This window comes from Alligator sinensis, unplaced genomic scaffold (genome assembly GCF_000455745.1).
Source record: "Alligator sinensis unplaced genomic scaffold, ASM45574v1 scaffold347_1, whole genome shotgun sequence".
In the NCBI taxonomy this organism is placed as follows: Eukaryota; Metazoa; Chordata; order Crocodylia; family Alligatoridae; genus Alligator; species Alligator sinensis.
In genome coordinates, this window is record NW_005841922.1 from 2,428,278 (window position 1) to 2,452,410 (window position 24,133).

The 24,133-nt window shown below is 42.3% G+C and overlaps 1 protein-coding gene across 1 annotated transcript in view; it reads right to left on the minus strand.

Annotated features, from left to right (window-relative positions):
* Positions 1-24,133, minus strand: part of MTMR12 (myotubularin related protein 12) — a 45,431-nt gene that overhangs the window by 8,473 nt on the left and 12,825 nt on the right. The window contains exons 8-11 of the mRNA XM_025198481.1: positions 19,810-19,913; positions 6,136-6,214; positions 2,940-3,010; positions 439-611 (exon numbers count right to left, since the gene is read on the minus strand). Coding sequence (XP_025054266.1) covers positions 439-611; positions 2,940-3,010; positions 6,136-6,214; positions 19,810-19,913 — 427 coding nt within the window. The remainder of the gene's footprint in view (positions 1-438; positions 612-2,939; positions 3,011-6,135; positions 6,215-19,809; positions 19,914-24,133) is intronic.

Genomic DNA, 24,133 nt, shown 5'->3' on the forward strand with positions numbered 1-24,133 from the left:
TGAAAATAAAAACATGGCATGGATTCTGTAGCCATGGATGTTTAAATTCACTTGTGAGTGATACTAGTCATCTTAATATTTTAATAATACAGATTATTTGAAGGAATTATAGCTACAAATGAAAAGACAAACATTCTAAAAAGCACATCCAGTTTTTCTAGTGCTAAGTCACGGCAGCCTTGAAAATATCTTGCAGTCTAAGATTATCCTTGCATAAAGTTGTTTAAAAATGTATTGTGACAGTGAATACCAGAAATGCAGCTCCTTATCAAGGTAAGGCCTTAAAAGTGTTATTTCCCATTCAAATAAAGCATGGCTGTCTGCAATCCATAAAGCAAAACGAGTCTTTCTGAATATCCTCAGTGAAGATGCACTTTAGCCCAACACTCATCCTTCTCCAGTGTGAAGATGTAGGTAACCAATAGTCAAGAAACATACCTCCTCTTTGTCACTTTTACGTAAATGGTTGGAACGATCCAAAAAGCTATGTCCTCCTATTACCCACTCCTTCTGAATAAGGCTCTGAAAGCCAAACTTTGTTCTGCAGTACGAATCCATCATCACTTGGACTAGACTAGATATTACACAGCACAAATCAGAGGCATTCTCCTCTAGAAAGCAATATCAAAAGGACAAGGATCAGTGGTATGTTCACTATCACTAGACAAAACACTTAGTCTCAATTTTAGGATGGCCTTATTTTGAAAGATTCTTAAAGAAGTACTGTTTTAATGGATTGCCAAGTTCCAGTTTACCTATTTTAGGATATATGTTTAGACTTTCATGCCTGTATTAAAGCTGAAAACATTTATTTGGTTGCTTAGAGGTGATTAAGGCCAGGTACAGACAGTCAAAAAGCCAAAGGCTGGATCTATTTAATCTTTGCAAGTTAGTCTAAGCTGTGTAGACTGAACCTATAAGCAAATGAACAGGCATCCACTTTTGATTCCAGAAATACAGCCACATGCCTGCAGTGGCCCAGGCCAAAAGCTGGGGATGCTAGAGCACCCGCTCAGCTGGAGCAGACAGCTTGAGTCAAGGCTAACCCACCTACTCTGCAAGGGGGAGTTTGCAGGGGAGGTGCAAAGCATCCTGAAATGCTAGGGGGGCTGTGAGTTACCTTGAATCTGGAGGGGATCTGGGACAGAAGTTTAATAAACCAATTTAACCTAAATAAGTTAGAATTTGATACTACATTTATCCAGGTTTATCGTAAACTGGTTTCGGCCATTTTGAAAGCAGCTTACATGCACTGAACTTCTGCTGTGTTACAGATCCGAGCCAAATTTCCAAATCACATACTGGTTTGTGTGTAATTTCTGTCCCTAACCTAAAGGACTGATTGTTTAAGAACAGCCATAACTCTGGTAACAAGCAGTTTTACCAAGTGCATGTTTACAGGTAATTTTGCTATTTTCATAGAAAAAAATGAAATAGCAAATTTTAGAGATGAAGTTGATTTTCATGAGTTAAACACTAGTAGTTTTAAAACCAACAGTTTCATGGTTCTGTTATTTCTAAGCCCAGGTTTGTTCAAGGGGATTTAGTTTGAAGTCTAAGGCCATGAGACTTGCTCTAGGGGAAAAAAAACAAAACCTGTAGTCAGTTTACGAAAATGAAATCCCATATGCATTTAGCAGAACATGCTCATGGAACACAATACCACACAGTTTTGTATTAAAAACTACACGCAAGATCAGCGGATTGATATCTCGAGCTCGTTAAGTGAAGTTTAATACCAAAACTTAACTTTTATGGTGTGTGCATTTTTTCTTATTCGAGCTCTGGCTTATTCTGAGCTAGACTCTAAGAGCTATGGTGAAATCAAAAAGACAAACTTGATTATTTAAGGACAGACATGAGACTGATGAGGGTCTTCAGTGTTTACTTCACCCCTCATGCCTTCCACCTTCAGTCTAACATTTACTACCAGAAAAGGAAATGGCAAAGAATGGCAAATTAAATGAGGGGGACAAAGAGAAAGGGCAAATTCCCCAACTTCTTTACAAGATGCATGCCAAATTCTCTCAGTCATTTTGCTCCATGGTACATCTGCTCCATCCCATTCTTCAGTTACTCCAAGAGCTTGCAAAGGTTTATCTAAACCAAGTATGCAGGAGTCTTGCTGGTGCTTACTTGTATATGACAAACTACCACGTTCACCCTATTGTTTAACGTAACACATACTTGTCTATTTAGAGCAACAGAGTCTCATGATACTTTAAGAGTTGATCTACAATTTGAGAAAAAAACAACATTCTAAAAATCTAGTGCATGTCAAAGGCACTGACAAGGCGGACCACCTTTAGATTCTGAACCAGTGCAGTTAAGATTGATTTTATGTAGCTGTATCATGCTGGTCATTAGTGAGCATATTCAGCTCTAAGTTTAAGAGCCGAGGTTCTCAAAAGTGATATAACAAAAGACATACTTGATCTTATTTATGCATGTCTAATTAAACGATTAATCCTTAGATAAAAAGTTGATCATGAAAACCATAACAATCCCACAGGCTTGCAACAAATTTTCATATGCAAAGTCAGCAAATAGATTTCCACCCCCATGCCCATTTAACAGTTTAATTATACTGAAGTTAAACAGTCCCAAAATTCACTTTAACACAGTTGTGCAGAAACCAAAAAACACCAGCAAGAGATTCCGATTCAACTATACAAGTTCTTGAATATTTAATTCCAACCCCTTTGAGTCCCTCTTTAGCTGGGGCTATGCATGCCAAATTTTAAACCAGGTGAGGTAGAAGTCCAGGGCAAGGTATCCTAGCAAATAGTTTTAAGTGAGATGCTATGAAAATTTTAAGCACAGCATTAGATGCTTAGGAGTTTGAACTACTTATTTTCCCTTCCTTGCACACGATTGAAAAATTATAATTTAAAATTCAGTATGTGAAGAGGAGGATGGTAATCCTGAAGAACTCTTACCTATAAGCAGAACATTTGTAGTCTGTCTTTCCAGCTGTTCAACCACCTCTATTGCTTTTTTCAGACATCGTCTATTGTGGTACAGAAAGAAAGACAGGACTTGTATTTTCAACTGGTTAAGATTAAGTAGCATTATCAGAATTTAAAAATTTGTGACCATCTGACATTATATGAACGAGGGGTGCACCGATAGAGATTTTGGGGGCCAATACTAATAGCTGATTTTTAAGGAGGCATATTGGCTGATACCGATTTGATTTCCGACACACAGCATGGCAGCTTGAAGAGCTCTGTGCAGCTGGTAAGTCAGTTGTGGTGGAAGGGGAGGGGGAAGGAAAGAGGCATGGGCTGCTCAAATAGGGTAGGGCAGTGGGGGAGCTCAAACAGGGATGGGGGGGGCACAGCATGTGTCCCTAGATCTGCACAGGGTGGGCTGCAGCTGCGGGCTGGGACCAGGGCTGTGCCAGGCTCTTCCCAGTGGGGTCTGGGCCAGGTTGAGCTCGGGATGGGCAGCAGCAGTGCTGGGAGGGGGCTGCAGCCACCCCAACATTTATTGTAGTCCCCCGCCTCCCAACACCACCGCCCTGAGTGCAACCCTGGCCCACCCCCTCACCCCCGCCAGGAAGAGCCTAGCACAGCCCCAGCCCACAGCCCACCCCACCCATACCCTGTGCAGAATCCAGGCACACAACCCCCACCCCACACCCTCCTGGGGTGCATGCAGCAGCAGGAGCCTGCCGGGCTATGTTCCTTGCCACCTACACGCTGCACTGTGGCTGCACACACGCATGGGCATTTATTAGCCAAATTAAATCAGCCACATCAGGCTGATTTCTAATACTGTCAGTTTTCTTTATAATCTGTTCCGATCTGATATCAGACCAATGTATTGGTGCACCTCTAAAATTAACTTGAAAAACTACTTTGCAAATTTAGTGTTAGGGATGTTCCTTGCCACCTACACGCTGCACTGTGGCTGCACACACGCATGGGCATTTATTAGCCAAATTAAATCAGCCACATCAGGCTGATTTCTAATACTGTCAGTTTTCTTTATAATCTGTTCCGATCTGATATCAGACCAATGTATTGGTGCACCTCTAAAATTAACTTGAAAAACTACTTTGCAAATTTAGTGTTAGGGAAGCAAAAAACCTTAAATTTGAATTTTATACTGTGTCTTGAATAAGTTGTTTTTGTTTTTTAATTTAAACGCAAAATGTAAATCAATTTTAAGGCTTTCACATTTCACCTTTAGTCTGATGTTTACTGACACTGACAGAATGACAAGGACACTTCAAATGGACAATGATTTGGAGACTGTATTTACTCAAATATAAAGACCAGGTCCTCTCCACCCCCGTCTTCAACACACCGGGGGGGGGGGGGGGGGGGGGGGGCGGGCCCGCGGCCCCCAGCCGGTAGCGAGGGGAGGGGAGCTGCTTACCCCCGCAGGACCGGGCTCATCATGTAAGCCAGGAACTCCAGCCCCAAACTGGGCTTGGGGTTAGAGCTGCAGCTGCTACCCACGCCCACCCCGCCCTACCCTCCTCAGTCTCTGCTGCTTACCCTTCATCACAGGGTAGGAGCTACAGCTGCTGCAACCACTGCCACATGGCAAGAGTCACCATGTGTTCCAAGCCAGAGTGGGGCTAGAGCCAGAGCTGCAAGACAGGGTAAGTGGTGGCACAGTGGGCAAGTAGTGGCCGGGGTGGAGGGGGAAGAGGGAGGTGCAGGCAGCAAGGGGTAGGCTACTTGAATCCTCCACTGCAGCAAGAAGGGGGGATGAATTAAAAAAGGAGAGGTTAGAAAAGGGAAAACAACTCTCCAATAATTATATATGGAAAAATTGTATCAAAATTTTCCATGTATAGAGTCCAGAGGTAGATCTGGAGGGGGTGCAGTTGTACCCTCCCTTTGGTTCAATTCCTGCTCTAATCAATAATTTCAAAATGAACTGCCTGGAAGAGGCAGTGGCACTTCTATTTAGACAGCACTGTGGGAGTCAACTGACTTAACAGCTCTTTGTAATCCAATTCCTGCTAATCACTTCACTCCATTCTCCTTTGTAACAAGTGTTGATTATATCCTTGATGTTCCACTATTCCACTTTCTTCTGTAATTCTGCTCTCTGTATCCCATTCCTAGTAATGTCATTCTTGTATTTCATGGCCCTGCAGACTATTTTCAACTCCAGCTAGAACCTCAACTCAAGTGTGGTAATGTTAACTTGGGTGAATATTAACTCCGTTGTTGAAGTGGCTGACAGTGAAGTATTGGATGCATTGTCACGACCCTCAAGACTTAGATTGTTTTACAGATCTGAATAAGAAATGTACATTTAACTGAAATTACTGCAGGATTAATGAAATTATATATTCACTATTTTGCCTAGTTTGTTATATTTTTTAACCTTAATATATCCAGCAGCTTAGTTGAACACTTATTTCTTCTTTGATATTAAACTAAACAATATAGCACTAGGCCCCTAGCAAATGATAGCATCTAGTTTCTTTTTAACTGGAGAAAAATATATTGTTATAGGATGATAAACTACACGATCTGCACCACCCTCTTCAAAATCCTAGACCTCCCCATGATAGATTGATTCAAATTATTAGGGAAGGCAGGCAGATCTTGCATCTGAGTACATATGGTATTCATTACTCTGAGGCATTCATAAGACAGAGGTGCATCTGATGAAGCACAGGGTATAACTTTACCCTCCCCAATCTCCATTTTTTTTTATTATAGAAAAATCACCTATAGCAAGAAAAACAAAAAACCCCCCCAAAAAACAACAAAACTTCTCTTCCCCAAATGAATCGAAATGGCTTCATATTTCTGGATATAGCAGAACTTTGCCCCAACAAGGTTTGTTTAATACCATGGTCCCTCCCTTTACCCTCCCATACTTTTTTGTTTTTCGGTTGGTTGGGGGTTTTTTTGCAGCGTGCCATTTATCTAGTATGGAACATAGAAGGTGAACTGTAAGTTTTCTGTTAACATTTCATCATGAAAGCATACATGTAGGTCAAACTTCATCTACATATCCCAGACTCCTGAAACAGCATTTTGACTGAAATATTAAGAAGTCCTTTTCATGTGAAAAGTTTCAGCTGTTTAAAACTGGTTATCCACAGCTAGAAAACAGAGACAGATTTAGCAAAGATGGAGTCCAAATATTTTAACAAACCTAATGATTTCTAGCCAGTTTGTGCTCTCCAGTAATGAAAACCACTTTACATCTGTATCCCAGAAGTGTGCGCTGTTATCTGTAAAAACAGAAAATTAGGTTGTGTGTATGTATGCACCATTGTTCTTAATAGTACGATGTCATATCAAATTAAGTCTTCAGCTAGGATGGATATCAGGCATGCAACGAATTAAATTCAAGTTAAGTTAATTCTTTAAAAAAGAAAACAAAATATACCACACACCTTAGGCACGATTCTATCAAACCTCATTAAAAAAATGCCATTTTTGAACCTGGCTGCTCTCTCTACCACAGAAGCAGGCAATTATTTAGGGCGGAGGGTCACTTATTGAGTTTTGGCAAGCCATTGAGGGCTGCATGGCAGGCAGCCAGGAGCAGATAAATATTAATTTTCTAAATGTTTTAGGGGCCCCGCGGGCTGGATAGAACAGCCTGGCAGGCCGCATCTGGCCCACGGGCCGCATTTTGCCCACCCCTGTTCTACCACCTCCTCTGGCAATGAATTCTACAAAAGTTAACTACGTATTACGTAAAGAAGCAAGCAAAAAAACCAAACAAACTTCTAAATATTAATTTTAGAACACAGTATACAATACAATATACAACCTACTGGAGTCCTACCTACCATTTTAGAATTAACCTGTTAAATTGCAGCAACAGGGAGAAAAATGCTAAAAAAAAGCAAAAGATGGACAAGTAGGATACAACTGGCAAGGGGAATGAAGCACATGCAGTATGTTAAAGTAGTTCAATTCTTACTTTAAGTTCAGGTTAAAAAGGCAAGCAAGCAACTTTGTCCAATGTATCAAACAGCAGGATCCGCCACTCATTTCCATCAGAAATACAGCAAACTAGTTGGTACTAGCTTGGTGAAGGTTTAGAGTACTTGTAGATATCAATATAAAACAGGAGATCACCACCTCCACTGTAGAATACTGGACCACAGGCCTTGTGCCAGGTCCAGGAGTTGTCAACTCAGAATCAAAATGAAACCAGGAGCAGGAAATCTCTCTCAAACGAAGCCTTTTTTTCTCCATCTTGCCTCTTCCTATAAAGACTTTGTTCCTTTGACACCTCTTCAACAATGCCTCCTGTCATTTAAAATTTTCTCTTCCCATCATTTTTTGGCTTTCCTTCCTCACTCCCCTACCCACTCCCTCTAGCATCAGTCTTTTCTACAGTACTCTACTGATGTTACTGTCCTGCTCTGCCCCTGCTCCCCAAGCCCCAGTGAAGCTTTATGCTGCAGAATGCTATCCTTTGACCTGTTTATATGCTTGCAAACAAAGGATTTTTTTTGCAACTATCTAGTTGGTTTAATAAAATATATTGCCTCCCCAAGAGTTCTGATGGTTTGACCCGTGACATTTTTACCTGACCTTTCCCCTATTAATTGCAATCTGCAGTTTCATATAGGTGAAGAACAGACCCCCTCTTCAGCAGGGCTGAGATATACCCATCTATCCTCCTCTCTCTGCAGCCTCTGTGAAATACCACTGCCAAAAGCCAAACAAGCAAGGGAGCACATCTGTTCTCTCTCCCCGAGTTCACCGCTGAAGTGCTCTACCTTCTAGTACCCACTGGTTCTCCTGTAGAGTTTAGTCAGTGGGCTGGAGTGTACAAAGAGCAGACTTATCAACAGAAGACTGATACTTTTAACGCAACCTGTGTCCAATACAAAAACAGTAGAGCAGATTAAAAACAAAAACTAGATAGCTTATATTCCTAACAGGCAAGGAATTTTCCAAGAGCACCCTCTGACCCACAGTTAAGGGACAGGGAAGTCCACTATCTGCAAAACTTTTCTCTGTAAAGGAATGGGCTGCTTATAGGAGCCATTCCCAGGAATTTGCTTTGCAAAGCGAATAAAACTCTTCCTGTTCATTAAAGGAACTTCGCAGGCTTCCTTTCCACAGGTACAGATCAGACTACAGTGAATCAAAGAAAGCAACTGGAAATGTAATCTGACATTGTTTTGACTGCTCAACTACAGATAAGTTTCAGAAAGACTAGAAAGCTGTACTAGCTGCTTGTAAAGTCTCCCTGCAAAAGAAAACTGGGTTTATGCTTTACTGCCTCAAAGAAAAGTGAAAGTCCTTTCCTGGCCCCCATAGAATACACTTTCACACAACATATTCAGGATTGTCTAATCTTACCTTTTAGAGATAGCTACAGAACCAAACTAGTCACACAACTGGGGAAGGGGAAATTTTTAGCTTGTTTAAAACCTGTTAACTCTTTAACCTGCATAGCAACTTCTAGAGAGTTGTGCACATATTTGCTTGGTTTGGCCACCAGACCAAAAATACAAATTTGTTTCACATCAAACAAGTAGCTTTAGTTCCTTGAAAATGAAGCAAAACATCAGGCTCAATTCACAAATGTGACAAGCATGCATCCCTTCCCTACTTTACACTTCAGTGACTTTGTGACTTGAACATTCAGTGATGAATCTGGGAGAACTGGTTTTAAATCCCTATCCTGCCTAACAGAGCAGGAATCTGAAAGCCACCCAATTCTTAGAGCAAAACCTGGTTGCCAGAAGAGGGAAACATCACTGCTAATTCCAGTTTTCTAAATGGTATTTGGAATACCTTTATTTGGCTGAATCTATAAGAAAATCCAAGTCAAACTAGTGACCTGTTTTGCAAAACGAAGAACAAGGGTTTTTTGGCAAATGATTTATCCAAAGATTCTCAGTCCTCCTTCTATGGAGCTTTCCACCATATGAATGCCTTGCATTTTTAAGAGGTCTATCAGTCAGCAGCCCAGCCCATGTTGTAGGGGCATGTGGAACTCAATACATTTGGCACACTTAAGTAACAAACTGAACTTTGTTACTGCAACTAACAGAAAGGCAGAATTAAAGATTTAAGTTGATTTTGTTCTACATATAGAATTTATATTTCATATATTTATACATTTAGAGATTTTACATAATAGGTAATATTCTAGCTTTTCAAGTTTCATTTAAGGAAATAACTGCTTCCTTGGGTGCTAATCTCCTTCCACTGAAAGAACTGAGTGTTATGTAATCTAGATTTCTTTCTTTCTGAATTGTAAGAAGCATCATGAATTTAGCTGGGTATTTAAAATGATTAAGATAAGTTTTAATGCAGAGTTTAGAACAAAACAGCCATGTATAATACCACAGGCAAATAAGAGATCAAAATAAAATTTAAAAAAAATATATATTGAATGATAAGAGCTCTAAACCAAAAGAAACCTAAAGCCTAGCAAGTTTTGGAACAGCACCACCATTTTAAATACTTACCTGGTTCATTTTAAAATAGCTGTGCAACAGCAATAACTTTGTATGAATGTACTATAAACTTAAGTCAATTTCCAAAAAAACCCTTCAAATTCAAATTCATGCCCAGAAGATACCTCTGCTTTTTTTTTTTTAAATCTATACTGATGTTTCTGAAGTGGAGCGAAGCCACCACCACCCATCCACTCAGACTCAAGTAAAGAACAACTGTGGTAAGGATAAGAAGCTACCAAGAGGCAGACAACTTGTTAGGCAGCTGGCTAGCTGATGGCTCTCATTGAGATGAGGCTGCTAGACAAGAGGGGAAAACAGGATTAGGAGGATCTGCAGAACCAACCAACTAGGACACTATAAAAATAGCTACGTGGCTTGTTTTGAGGTCTATTATTAATTTAAAAGCAATTTATTTTAGTCATTACAATTTCAGATTGTTTCCTATTAAAGAATGTTTCCCATTTAAAATGTTCCTCTACTAGAGAGTCTAGAGCTTCATTACAACTTACTGAGAGACTATCCTAACATTTCTAAGCAAAGACTCCATGATACATTTGCTACTTCCTAATTTGAGTAAGAGTCAAACTGAAATCCCGTTATCAAGCTATACTCCATTAGGAATGGAAGTCCCAGATTTATTTTTTTTTTCCAAACAGTATAACGTATCACTTTGGCTACCACACCTAACCCACATAATACACATCTGGGTCTGATCCAGGTTAGTTTGCCTTGGGTGTGAACAGCCACACTGCAAAACCTGGCTGGAGTCTACAAATTAACTGGTGCTCTGCTTCCTCCACCCCTCTTCCCTCACCATAATGCCCAGAAGCAATGGAGGAAAGATAGTGGACTGGCTATAATTCCTGGGAGTATAAACCCTTGGTTTTTTGCACTGCTCTACAATTCTCTCAGCAAGTTGTAGGAGAATATTTGTCCATCTGGATGTGTAAAAATTGCAGGAAAGCAATGAATGACCAGCACTACCTATGAATCAACATGCATATTTATTAAGAAATGGATAGATTACCAGTTTGAGCCAAAGTGGAAACTGGCTCTAATCCATACCCTTCCAGCCACGCCTGGTATCCACATTTAAAACCACCACTTACTTGGATAGGTTTAACATGTAAAATCAGACAGGGTGGGGCAACACCTCTTGGTAAAACCCAATATACCTCTGCAGTGAAAACATACCTAATAATTTTGAAAATCCTATGTTCAGGAGCCAATGTTTACCCTGTATATATAAAATACACAGCAAGTTTGTTACTGTATTGAAAGGTAACGGTTTTCATTGGGAATAACTGTCTTGAAGTGAAAGATTTTCAAGGGGGGGGAAAGGAGGGGGCAGTTAAGCCATGGTGCTGCCAATGTTTAGAAAATGTAAATGTATCCTCACGAACAGGTCTTGCTGAAGAAGTCAATGGCCAATAGCACCTCATGAGCTTAGAGGCCGACAGAACTAGGGCTTTAAAATGTTCAGTATTTAGTTTAAATGTACAACCTGCTGGATGCAAAGACACTAATCAACAGCAGTATTTGAAAAGTATTCAGGTCAAGTTGTAACAGTGTAACTAGCCAACTCTTTGCTAATTCTCAGTTTAAATTTAAAACCATTTCTGAACACAAGTAAAACTGCTCTTTCTTGGTTGCAGTAGACAAATCAGAATATAACAAACAGCTCTCCAACCCATTTAAGAGTCTCACCTTCACCACAGAGTTGAATTCAAGTTGTATTGCCTCTAGCCACAGGTCGTGACATTACACAAAACCCCTTCACCATTTTATACAATGAAGTTAACTTCACTGTATTTGGCTAGCTTGTTGCAGATGCAGATTACAGTACAACTGGTCAGCTGATCAGTTACTGGGTACATATGCATGGCGCACAGCCCGAGTACTCAAATTTTAGTCCAACCTTCCCCCATCTTCTAATCTTTCTCCTGTAAAACCCTTATGCCCAGGCTTGCATTCTGAACTTACATGCGATTGTCCAGTTGGAGATACAGGCTAGAGCTTTCATTTTAAGGCTGGCTTCAACTTCCCTAGTTTGGAGTAAGGATGCAAACAAGTTTCTCAAGTACCATCTCTCAGGTTTTGATGGGCCTTCAGTACCTCTACACAGTTCTCTGAGCCTGTATTTTCCAACTTACCACTTTCTACTCTCCTGATGCGAACAGAAGTGTATCTGCCAATTTTGTTTAGTTGGCATTTAACCTTTAAATCCAGAAGGACTGCTCCATTTCTGTAATACTTAACTCATCTCAAACAGTCAGAATGCCATCCTGATTAGAGAATGACCTCAGGGTTCTCTTTAGCCCCTAGTTTAAATGGTCCAGGGACTATGACTTGTGAAAGATAGAAAATCTGCACTGCGATGAAGGAGAATTGAAATACTGGGGATCAAGTGGATGAACGGCAAGTACACTATAACTTTAAGAAATGCTTGATTCCAAAGACAAAGATGAATGCAATGCCAAGTCACACAACTATCCATCCTTTTCATGAGGAGTCTGGCCACATGGTCATCACTGTCCTAAGTACAGGGCCACTGTCCTGGCTGGCAAGCTTCTGAGCAGGGACAATGATTTTGACTTGGGACAGGAGCAAGGATAGCAGTAGAGAAGACCCCAATATTATAGACAGAGGGAGAGATGACAAGCTAAACAGCTAAATGGCTCAAGCTGTGATTTCAACCATTCTTTGGAGGAACACAGGATCACAGGAAAGCAGTGCCAGAAGGGACTATGTCATCTAGTTCAGCATCTACTCAAGGCAGGATCACTCCCAAGTAAAATATTCCAGCCAAGTGTCTCTGTCCAAACTGCTCTTGAAAGTTTCCAAGGATGAAGATTCCACCATTTCTCTAGGTAGCCTGTTTCAATCTTTCACCATCCTCATAATCAGAAAGTTCCTTTTAACCTCCAGTCTAAGATTTCGCTGCTGCCCCTCGAGGCCATTGCTTCTACTGCTATCCCCTATGGTCAAAGAGAAAAACCCATCTTTCACCCTCTATGCAACACAGCAGAATAAGCTGGCAGTCCTTCTCTTTCCTATGGGAGAAAGTGCAGAAGAAAAAAATATTTCTTGTGTATAGGTGATGAGATGACCAATTTCTTATTGAGAGTACTGGACAAAACGTAATAGCTTTTACTTCAGCTGATACCTTTCCCTGGTCTATTTTCTCCAGCTCACCCAACCTTGCATAATGCAACATGAAATCTAGGCAGAAAAATTATGAACATGCTTGTGATTCACATTAATAGTTTGAGCTGATTACTAAAAAGTTTAAAAAAAAAATCAAAAATTAAAAAAAAACAACAACTATGGATTACAGGTCTCACTACCATCAACACAGAAAGCAGCACCAGTAGACTTAAGAATACAACTCTTGGTATTTTTGTTCTAGGGAGCCTGGATTTTAAGCTCCAGTAAAGTTATTGGTGCAAGTCCCTAGTGCTCTATTCATAAAACACAATCCAAGCAAGGGACAAAGATGGGCAGGGGAACCACTTGTTAACAAGCCTCCGCATCTTGTAATGTTTACCTTAATTCTTCCTACTCCCAACTGCTGATGCTTGAGAATTTTTCAGCAGGGGAGAAATTTAAACGTGCCAAAGATATTCCAGGGTAGGACAAACAGTTATCCCTATAGCTTTTAAGGTCTCGATATTCCTTGATATGTTCCTCAAATTCCAGGCAACAGAAATAAGTTCTTATAAAAGTTATTATTTCTTAAATAATCATGTATTTCCATTAGAAGAGTGGCTTCTTCCAGTCAGAGACCTCTAAAAGATTAATATCCTCTACTACAGGCTAATTTTTTTTTAATTGATGCAGGTAATAGGTCAGCTCCCTCACCAACCTGCTCCTTTGTTTTAATGGTAAGAATTTTAAACTCAATCTATATTGCATCGGTAGGCTGACAGCTTGCTTACTAGCAGCTTCTGAACATGCGAATGTGTAGAAATGAAAAGTGCATCTGTTACACTGCCATGACAATGGAAAACCTGGATCCCTGCTGATTACATTTCCCCTGGAAAAATCTGGAGTAAACTGCAGATTTTAGCTTTTAGCACAGGAAAATGCAGATTTCTCATTTTATTAGAGAAACCCATGGATTTTTCAGTTTTGCCACAAATGTTTTGCTGGCTGGCAGAGTTCCATCACAGGAAAGGTGACTGCAAGACCTGTCTGAACCATCTTGTTCCACTTACTGAAGTGCTCCTTCCAGAATCTCAGTGTGCATTTAGGACATCAAGAGGCACAACTGGCATGATCTTCTCTACTCACCAGCTGCAGGAAAAATACCAGGAACAAACGCCTCTGCATGGCCTTCTTTGACCCCACAAAAGCTTTCAACTGTTAACTGAGAAGCACTGTGGAGGATCCTTCTGAGGTACGGATACCCATCAAAAATTCATCACCATTCTTCATCTGCTCTATGACAGTATGCGAATGCTGGTTTTCAGTAACAAATCTATCACAAATCCCTTTGAGGTCAAGATGGGAGTTAAGCAAGGCTCCAACACTTCTGATATTCCTTACCGCAATACTATATTTGACCACCAACAAGCTTCTAGTCAGAATGAAGCTAAACTACCAAATGGACAGTAAGCCATTTAAATCTCAGCTGACTCGGAGCCAAAACACAGACCACCCTGACCTCAATCATTGACCTCCAGTATGCTGATAACGCTATAGTCTGTGCTCACTCAGAAGCAGACCTTCAGGAAATCACTGACATCTTTGCTGAGGCATACAAGAAAATGCAACTCATGCTTAACATTCAGAAGACTAAGGTCCATCAACAAGCTCTTAACAAGCAGTCCCCAGGTCATAGTTTCACAGTTTCTAGGGTCGGAAGGGACCTGAACAGATCAAGGCCGACCCCCTGCCCTGGGAAGGAACAAGTGCTGGGATCATAATACCCCAGCCAGATATCCATCCAACCTCCTCTTGAAGACCACCAAGGTAGGAGAGAGCACCACCTTCCTTGTGAGCCCATTCCAGAGCCTGGCAGCCCTAACCGTAAAGTAATACCTCCTGATGTCAAGCCTGAACCTACTCTCAATCAATCTGTGGCCATTATTCCTTGTTATCCCACGTGGTGCCTGGGGGAACAGAGCCTCACCTGTTTTCCGCTGGTCCCCCCTGGTGAGTTATAGACAGCCACCAGATCCCTTCTCAGTCTTCTCTTGTGGAGGCTGAATAGATTCAAGCCCTTTAGTCTATCTTCATAGGGCCTGGCCTGCTGCCCCCTGACCATGCGAGTGGCCCTACTCTGGACCCTCTCAAGATGAGCCACATCCCTCTTGAAGTGCGGTGCCCAGAATTGGATGCAGTACTCCAAATGCGGCCTGACCAGCGCCACATAGAGGGAAGTATCACCTCCCTGGACCTGCTTGTTGTGCATCTACAGGTGTGCATCACAAGGTGCAGTTAGCTTTACTGACCGCTTCTTCTCATTGGTGGCTCATGTCCATCCTGGAGTCACAACGACTCCAAGATCCCTTTCAGCCACCATATCGACAAGAAGCCTATAGGTGTTACTGGTTCCTTCTCCCTACATGCAGCACCCTGCACTTATCTGCGCTGAATTCCATTCTATTGTCATCCGCCCACCTCTGTAACCTGTCTAGATCTAGCTGGATTCTGTCCCTCCCCCGTCCAGTGTGCCCACTTCTCCCAACATCTGTGTGTCATCAGTGAATTTGGACAACGTGCTTTCCATGCCCACCTCTAAATCACTGATAAAAGTGCTGAATAGCACAGGCCAGAGGACCAAACCCTAGGGGACTCCACTGCCCACATCCCTCCAGGTCGAAAATGAACCATCCATCCCACTCTCTGGGTAAGACCATCGAGTCAAATTTGCCACCCATCTGACTGTGTAGGTATCAATTTCCAGGCAGTACCACAGGAAATCATGGCAGATGCGTTTTTTGCAGCTACCGTAGAAACTGCTGTTTTTCATGGTTTTTACGAAAACAGAGAGAGTGCGATTTAAGTATGTCCCAAGTTACAGTAGTTTCATGAGTCCTAGAATGGTAGCACAGATACCTTGTAGATACCCAGAAGGACATATACAGCTTTGAATCACACAGCAAAAGAAGTTATTGAAATTAAAGTTCTGCTAAGAATCTGCAAAAGTCTTATAACCTAACTTGGGTAACCACTGTTCTGCAGTGACACTGGGACACTGCTACAGAGTAGCTGCTTGCCAAATCTGTCTGCAAGCATGGAGCATGCAACAGAGATCAGATCTGGAATAAGTTAACATATATGCTGTTCATCAGCAACAGCTGCACAGATGTTAAACACAATGAATAAACGCTAGCACAATAACCCACATTAACTCTGCAGTGAAGACAGCCTGGAACACTGGAATTCTCATTCAAAGATGTAGAGTCAAATTAACCATTATGTTTTAAATATAAATTACCAAGAGAATGCAGTCACACCAACCTGCATTTAGAAAAGTCTTTTATCACTTGAGTTATACTGGTATTGTCCAATATCCTGTAAAACCTCAAAATAGCCAGGGTTTGAGAGCCTTAGAGCAAAATACACCGAGTTCAGAAAACTATGGGTAGAAACCACAAAAACAGCAACTGCCCAAGAAATCAACATTAAAAGCAACTTAATAAAGGTAAAATGTCCTCACTGCTTGCAGCCCACCCAGGTGGGGCAGTACAAGAAGCAGCCAGCAACCAAGATGGCAGCTGTCCCCTTGTCCCACCTTTCCCCAGGGCCTCTCCACCAATCAGTAGCAAGGGGCACAGCTACCAGGAAATGGCCATGAGAAAAGAAATTGGCTATTTGTATGGTGACCAAGCCACAAAAATTCCTTTGTCTGGCCACAAATTAAGTAGGTCCCTAACTATGGGAGGTTAGCCAAGAGAATAGCTTTGTTCCCTTGCAGCCAACAGAACCTCTACATACAACAGCTTTGTAGTCTAGCTTGTCATAACTACCATTCTAATGTACACCAGAACCTAGATACTTTGCAGATTTAGGTTTCTACATCCCTGTGAAAGAGATGAGTGTTTATCAATTAGCCACGTTGGAAGTTGCTCTGATGCAAACGATCTGGCTTCAACTATACAAGTGGCTGGTCAGAGAGTTAAACTAAAAACTGCAGGCTTTCAGTATGATTGATACTAGTCAAATATATAGATCTCACCTAATCTACAGGCACATCATTTGTCATCTTACTTAGAGTTCTCTATCTGCTGAAAAGAGGAAGTAACCACTTAGTTATATTGCTAATAGTTCTTAGATCTTGAATATAGACCTATCTGAATGCAGAGTTAACAAGTCTATAGTAGGTATCAATTCTTATCCTAGTTCTTCCTCTTCTTATTAAAGTCTAGTTTTAAGAACTTACCTATCAAAAACAACTGTTTAAATCTAGTGTATGCAGTTTGGATATCTTGCAGAGATGGAAGGCTGCTTGAAAGGTCATCCATTTTCAAGACTTCATAAGGAGGTGCATGAATTGTCTTATAGATTCTGAATAAATCAAATGATAAAGAGAATTAAGCCTTCTAGCTTGGAGAAAAAAACATGGACAATTATCACTGAAAGTAACAAGGTTCATTACCCATCTCATATATAAGTACACATCAGGTATTCTAGAATACAAGACATCCATCATATGAATGGGCTTGTCTAAAATTTAAAAAAGTTTTGTTGCCCTAACTATATAGGTATGGTAAAAACAGTCCTTGTGTAGATGTACTGTACTGGCATAAAAATCCTTTACAGGCAGTTTTGCAAAACACGTGGAACTTCTAAGCTATGAATACTGCATCTTTATGAGCATGTTCACTCTATGTTACATCAAGTTAATGAATTCATGTCAAAATATGCACCCAGAGGGTGGTGGATATTTCCATCTCCTGGCAAACACTTCAAGTACCAAAAGACAATGCAGAGCTAACTGTTTTAGAGTCTGCTTGACTCCCTGATGTTTGATTATTCTTTTGTGTCCTTTCAGCCTAAACTACATTTGCTGATGTTAAAAGACACTCCTGAAGGGAAAGAAAAGGATTTGAACTGAGATGAACCTAAACACCAAAAGTTGTCTGGAGTTAGTAAGTAGTACTCATGCACATAGACCTTATTTTGGTGAAAAAAAACCTCACTTGTTGTGCTGTGCTTTACAGTTAAGTTAACCAATAATTTTTTTAAGCCATTTTTCAATCACACTTCAAAGGGAAGATTTGCAGGCATTTAGCTGTCAAGTTTTATTAGTATTCTGTAGCCAGGGGACATGACCTAAGAGGAGCAAAGCCACATGAATTGGGAACAGACTTCCCAAGGAGGTGGTGCAGTCCCCAACCTTGGAAGCCTTCAAGAGAAGACTGGACAGACACCTTGCTGGAATCATTTGATCTCAACAGTATTCCTGCCCAGAGCAAGGGGGTTGAACTTGATGATCTTTCAAGGTCCCTTCCAGCCCTTAATTTCTATGATTCTATGACTAGTCCAGAAAAAGGCAAAACTGAAGCCTAATGAGAAGTATGCTCAGACCAGAAGAGACAGAGGGTCAAAAAGACCTATGACACATTTGTTTCACTTCTTGAACAAGAACAAACTACACTACTTTTCATCATAAAGCTGTCTCCATAAGGGCTTTACCAGCGTATTGATGTTGATGAGATGTTGCATCATTTATTGGCATAATTATGCCAGTAAAAAGAGTTTAATTGTAGATACCAAATCTATACTAATTAACAAACTTAAGATTATGTTAACATATACAATGTTAAATGTTATTTTGTCTTTATATAGACAAAAACAGTCGCGCATGTTTAAAAAAAAAAAAATAGTTGGTAGTGGTTAACCACTAGGTAAAACCTAAGAGTACAGACAAGATCAAATGACTTTTGTGATGGTTGAAATATATGCCCCACTGTTGCAACTGATACCTTGTTGCAGATACCTGCTATTTTGTGGAACACAAATAGTGTCTTAAAAATGTGTAATTAATTATCAAGGTTTAGGTAATATTCTGGGCATATCTACATATGCAATTAGCACACAAATCAACCTGACACTTATTGCTTTGGAGTTTTTTGCTCCTGGACATGCTGTTTGAAACCCAGAAGCCATCAGCTCTGGAGAGGATTCATGTGCAGCACATGAAGCCTGGTTGGAGCAGCCCTGGCCAGCAGAGGGCTCCAGACGATCAGCCTGCCAACCTGAGACTGCTCCAACCAGGCTCAGTGTGCTGCAGAGGGGCTGGCTGAGGCATGAGGTTACTTCAGTATGGGGCTGCCTACTGGCTAGCCCAGTACATTTACATGTGCGCTGCTACACACAGGGAAAACCAAACTCTGCAGCAGGGTAGTACTAGTAAGTACTACCCGCAGAGTTTATTAGTCTCCTACACTCTAATAAGGGTGCATGTGTAGAAGCCAAGTCATTTACTGCAGAGCTAATTAGTCAGCTCTGCAGTAAAAGTCTCATGTAAATACACTCTCCCACTCCTAAGAAATTTAGGAGTGTGGGGGAATACAGGGAAGTTTTCTCTGTTCCTAAATTAGTGATCTTGCAGGTCTTTTTAGGCCGACTACAAACACCCTTTTGTTTATCTTTCCACCTATATGAACCAAGCTACCATTCAGAAATGTGGTTCAAAGGATCTTTTTTTCCTTTCAGATGCAGTGGGAAAAAATAACCTTAGGGCCATGAATCTACTGCCAAAAGGAAAGCTGGGCTCATAAAACTCATTTCCCACCCAAGTTTTCCTTTCCTGGCCCAATATCATTTAATTTTAAAACAAACAAACAAACCAACCAACCAACCAACCTTCCTTCCCTTCCCCCATTGACTGGAGTTTTTGCTTTTTAACTTAATTTTTGCACGAACTAGTGAATGAGGGCAGCTGCCTCTGCTACTTTAGCTCATTGGGATTAGAAAATACTGGTTTCTTAGAAACCAGCTGCTAGTAGTTCTCAGCTGGTTAAATAATAACCTTGATTGGGAATCCTTGAACAGCTGACATGGACTTTTATTAAAAATTAAAAAATAAATAAAAAGGAGAGCAGTATGAGAAAATTTACTTGCCTGGAAAAGAATGAAACTTGACTGGAGAAACTAAGTAGAGGTGTAAGCTAGTTACAACTACAGCCTGTAACTTTAAGCTTAGGGAAACCCTCTTTCCCCACCTATCCCCAGTTTGCATAAGCTTACTCTGATGAGGACTCATACCTATGGGAGAAAGTGCCTTGCTGTGATGGAACCAAAAAGGCTTGATTGGCTAATGCTTTGGCTCCACCCACCAGAAAATTCAAAACAATGTGGAAAGCTGTGTAAACAAGGATAGCATAACTTCTCTCCTAAGCAAAACGATACAAAACAGAAGAGCTATTACCGACCCATCCATGAGTTTGGGCATTTGTAAAGTGCTGTCATCCTGTTCTTTGGGAAATGCAGACATTTTGAGAAGGGCAGCACCATTATGGCAAGACCAACACCAAATCTGCAGAAGAAATGTGTAATAAATGATACTTGATTAGTTGTTTTGTACAGATACTTGTGCAAAATGACTAAACATTAAACTATATGAAACATCTCCCTACCCTATGTTATATACAAATTTTGATCTATTTAATAAGCAGGGATCCTGGATTTCCAATAAAAAAAACCCCCTACAAATTCCAATAAAAATCCCAAAGTCCATGATTAAAATGAAAGGACCCCACAGCCCCGCTGGTGCCCCTCACTCCCCCTTCACAGGCCCTACTCATGCCCCTCACTCCCCACCAGTCCTGCTGGAGGGCTCCCCAGCTGCCAAGACTACGGGGCCAGGGCCCCAGGTCTGCAGACCTCTGCCCCTGGCTGATGGTGGCGGCTGCTGCAGCAGAGTGGAGCCTGGCTCCCCACCTGCTAGCAGCTTGGGTGGAGGTGGGGCTGGTTCCCTGTTGCAGTGTACACTCCTAGAAAGGCGTAGGGGGGACCCATGCCTGCCAGATCTGTGCACACCGCAGGCTTGGGCTCCTGCCCAGGACCTCCACAGCCAATGGGTACCACTGCAGGGCACAGTGGCGCCACGCAGGGTTTTCCTTACCACTGCAGGCTCTGTGCTGCCCTGGCAATGCGTTCCCTGCATACATGGCAGCAGCAGGGGCAGTGGTATGGGGGTGTGCCTCGCACTGCTGCTGCATACCCAGGGGACATGTCACCAGGGCAGTATGGAGCTCACAGTGGCAAACAGCTTCCCCATGCAGCACCACCTTTCCCTGCAGCACCGGGTTGCACCCACCAGGCTGTGGAGGCTGGGGGGGGGGGGGGGGGGGGGGGGCAGCAGCAGCAGAAGGGCAGGAGTTTGAGCCCACAGTGCACACAGTGAATACCCATCTGCTCTCCCAGAACTGCATGCATCAGCAGGGAGCTGGCCCCACCCCTCTCCCAGACAAGCCACGCCCAGTCCCACCCCACTCCTCACCAGGGCCCTACAGCTGCACGTTACAGCCCTGGGCCCCAAGCCCTACTGCCCACTCAGCTGAGCAGCAGCCCCAGTCTCAGCCCTACTCAACTCCCTCCCTATGGGGGGCTCAACCCCTCCCCACCACATTACCTGTGGGAGCTACTCTCGAGGTTGCCTGGCCGCCTCCTGCCTGACTGCCCTCCTTCCAATCCCTCCCAGCCCCCTGCTGGCTGGAACTCTGCCAGCCTGCAGAGAGCTCTTTGCAAAACTGCAAAATCCACAGGTTTCTCTGCTAAAGTGAGAAATCCAGTTTTTGTCCAGTAAAGGAGAACATTTGCATTTTACTCTGTTTTCCCTCAGAACCCTGATAAGGAGTCACTCAATACTGTAGCAATCTTAAAGTTTAGAACCAAAGCAGGTGCTTCACATAAAAGCACTTAACAGTATTACCCTGAAAAGTCCAGTTTAATCCTTAGAGTTATTAATAATAAATTTGCACTTACTTTGTCTAACAAGGTATGGTTAAAGACCTCTCCCCAACCCCATAAGGTTTGCCTAAACAGTCCTTGGAAATGGATCAAAATAGCCCCTGTTACTTCTTCTTCAGGAAGATAACTTCCTGGGTGGAATGGAGGGGGGTAGAAAATGCCCACACAAAATATCAGTTCCAGAATAGCTAAATTCACAACAGCTATTTAGCCCTTTGACTACAGCATTTTATTTACTCCGTCTCATCCTAAAGACAGTTCACCAACAGCTCCTGGGAACACAACACTACACTCTTAATAACAAAAAAAAAACTTGGCATGCAGGATTAAGTTGTATTTTTCAACCTTCAAGCAAGATAGCTTAAGGAGAAAACAACAAAAGGCAACATGAAACAAAAAGCATCTATGCTTAGCAAGGAAGTCATTGCAAGATTGGGACTGTCCAACTGGAGGCCCACAGGTCACATGCAGCCTACAAGGCTAGGGACAGACAATACACATAAACCAGTGTAAGTGATCAGAAACTGGGTTAAACCTGTAACAGAACAGATGTTTAGCACACATAAACCAGTTTGAAAATGGCTGAAACTGGTTTGAGATAAACCTGGTTGAATATAGTGTATCAGACTTAACTGATCTGGGTCAAACCAGTTTATGCAATGTCTGTCCCAGACCCCTTGCTGGTTCAAGTTAAACCAGACTCCCCCAACATCCTGGCATGCTCTCTGGGCTGGGTGTGGCTCTCTGCTCCACAGCAGGGCTGGTCACTCCCCTTTGCTCCCTGGCTGGAGCTCAGCAGAGACTGCAGGCCTCTGCCCGGCTTGCCCCTGCTCTCCCCTTCCCCTCTACCTTACACAGACACCTCTTAGCATTAGTTAGCAGACCACAGTCTACAGTCTGTGCTGTGGTAGAAGGGACAAAGGAAGAATCAACATGTAGCTGGTGATGCCCCTCAGTTGTTTTCTTAATGGGGTGATAAACACTTATCAATTCCTTGCTGGGCAAGTCAGAAGGTGAGGGGGAGGAACCCCTCCCTAATCAGAGCATCCTACCAGAGCCTGGCCACACACCCCAGCTCAGCACTATGGAAGGGAAGGGAGGGCTGCTCTAGAGCCCCCAGGCTCCTAGCCTGAGCCACTGCAAGCATGTTCCTGCATTTCTGGGATGTCTGTACAGTTACAAAATGATTCAGCCTAGCCAGGTTAGACTAACCTGCAAAGATTGAATCAAGTCAGGCTCAGGCTTTTTTGAATGTCTGTCCCTAGCCCAAGGGTTCATATGCAGCCCTACCCGAATGCCGCACCTCCTATTGCTTTGGCTGCTGCTGCGGGAAGGTTCTCATTTGCTTCCTGCTTCCACCCCAGTGGGGGGAGGAGGAAGGCAGTGCAGCTTGCAGCACTGGGAAAGCCCGTGGCACAGTCCAGGGAGGAAGCCACAGTGCAGGCTACCCACATGCACAGTACAACAGCTGACTCATGTGCAAGCAGTGCAGAGGACGGGCACGGGAAGGGGGTAGCCCACAGGCCCATGGCTTACACAAACAAGGCTCCTGCTAGCACAGTTCACTGGGTGTGCAACCCCTGGCTACTTAGAAGTTGGAGAGCCATGGCACAGATGGGCAACAGCTGGACTTATTATCTGGACTTTTGGCATATTCACACAGGCATGCTTTGCAACAATGGCTGCTTACCTTGGACCTGGAAGTCAAGTTCTGCATCTCTCTCTCATCAGGAACATCAGATTATATATAAAACATATTATAACTCAATTATTCCTTTGCAACCATATCAGCCTCCCATCATTATGGAGGGTAACCAAGTTATAATATGACCTACAGTATAATTGCTGATATAGGAAGAGAAAAGAACTCACACTGGCCTCTACATGCTAGAAGGTTTGTCCCCCAAACTGCCAGATCTACAGTTTTATAAAGCAAGTTTGAGATCAGTGCTACCATTTTATAAAAATCCAGAAGCCATACTTTAGAAGCATGGTGAAACTAACTATGTTTGTATCAAGACAATCAAAGATTTCACGTTACCTTGTCACTGCCATTTTATCTAGGAAAATTATGAATTTAGCTTTCAAATAGGTGCAGCTAGGAATTAATTTAAGGACTTTAAAAATGCGTTACTGGGACTTCCACTAACATGACAATCCTAGCAACATAACTGAGAGGGAGCAACTGGGGCAGCAGTCCCAGGTGCAAAAATGAACAGTTGTTGCATTAGTAGCTACTGCCACCAGCACCACCGCAGCCAGAACTGCCCTGTGTGCAGGAACTGCCCAGGGTGTGGAGCTGCCCAGAAGCCATGGTTAGCTAAACTCCAGTTCCTGTATAATAAATGCTGTAGGTCTATCCTTTCAAATACTTGACTACGAGAGCACTGAATCACTCTGAATGTCACCAACTAGAGCCAGAAAAGAGAACAAAGCAACTAGTGTCTTCCACCACCCAGACTGAATCTAGTTTAAGAACATAGACGTAAGGGACTTTTGCTTCATAGGTGAAGACAGCAGGGGCTGTGCACACTCAGCAACTGAAAGATGAACAGATTACTGTTTTGTTGCATTTGCCTACTTCTGCTCTATAATGTTTAGAAGAGAGGAACTATATCATGTCCTTTTTGCTGCTGTTTCTCCTTTTACTGAGTTTGTTACAGAAAGGACTTGAGTGTGCTAATCTTATGTATTAGACACTCTGCCTAGACTATTCACAGAAATTTTCCAACTGATAAGTTAAAGTTCTCTCACTCTTCAGCAACGTTTATATACTCACAGGAA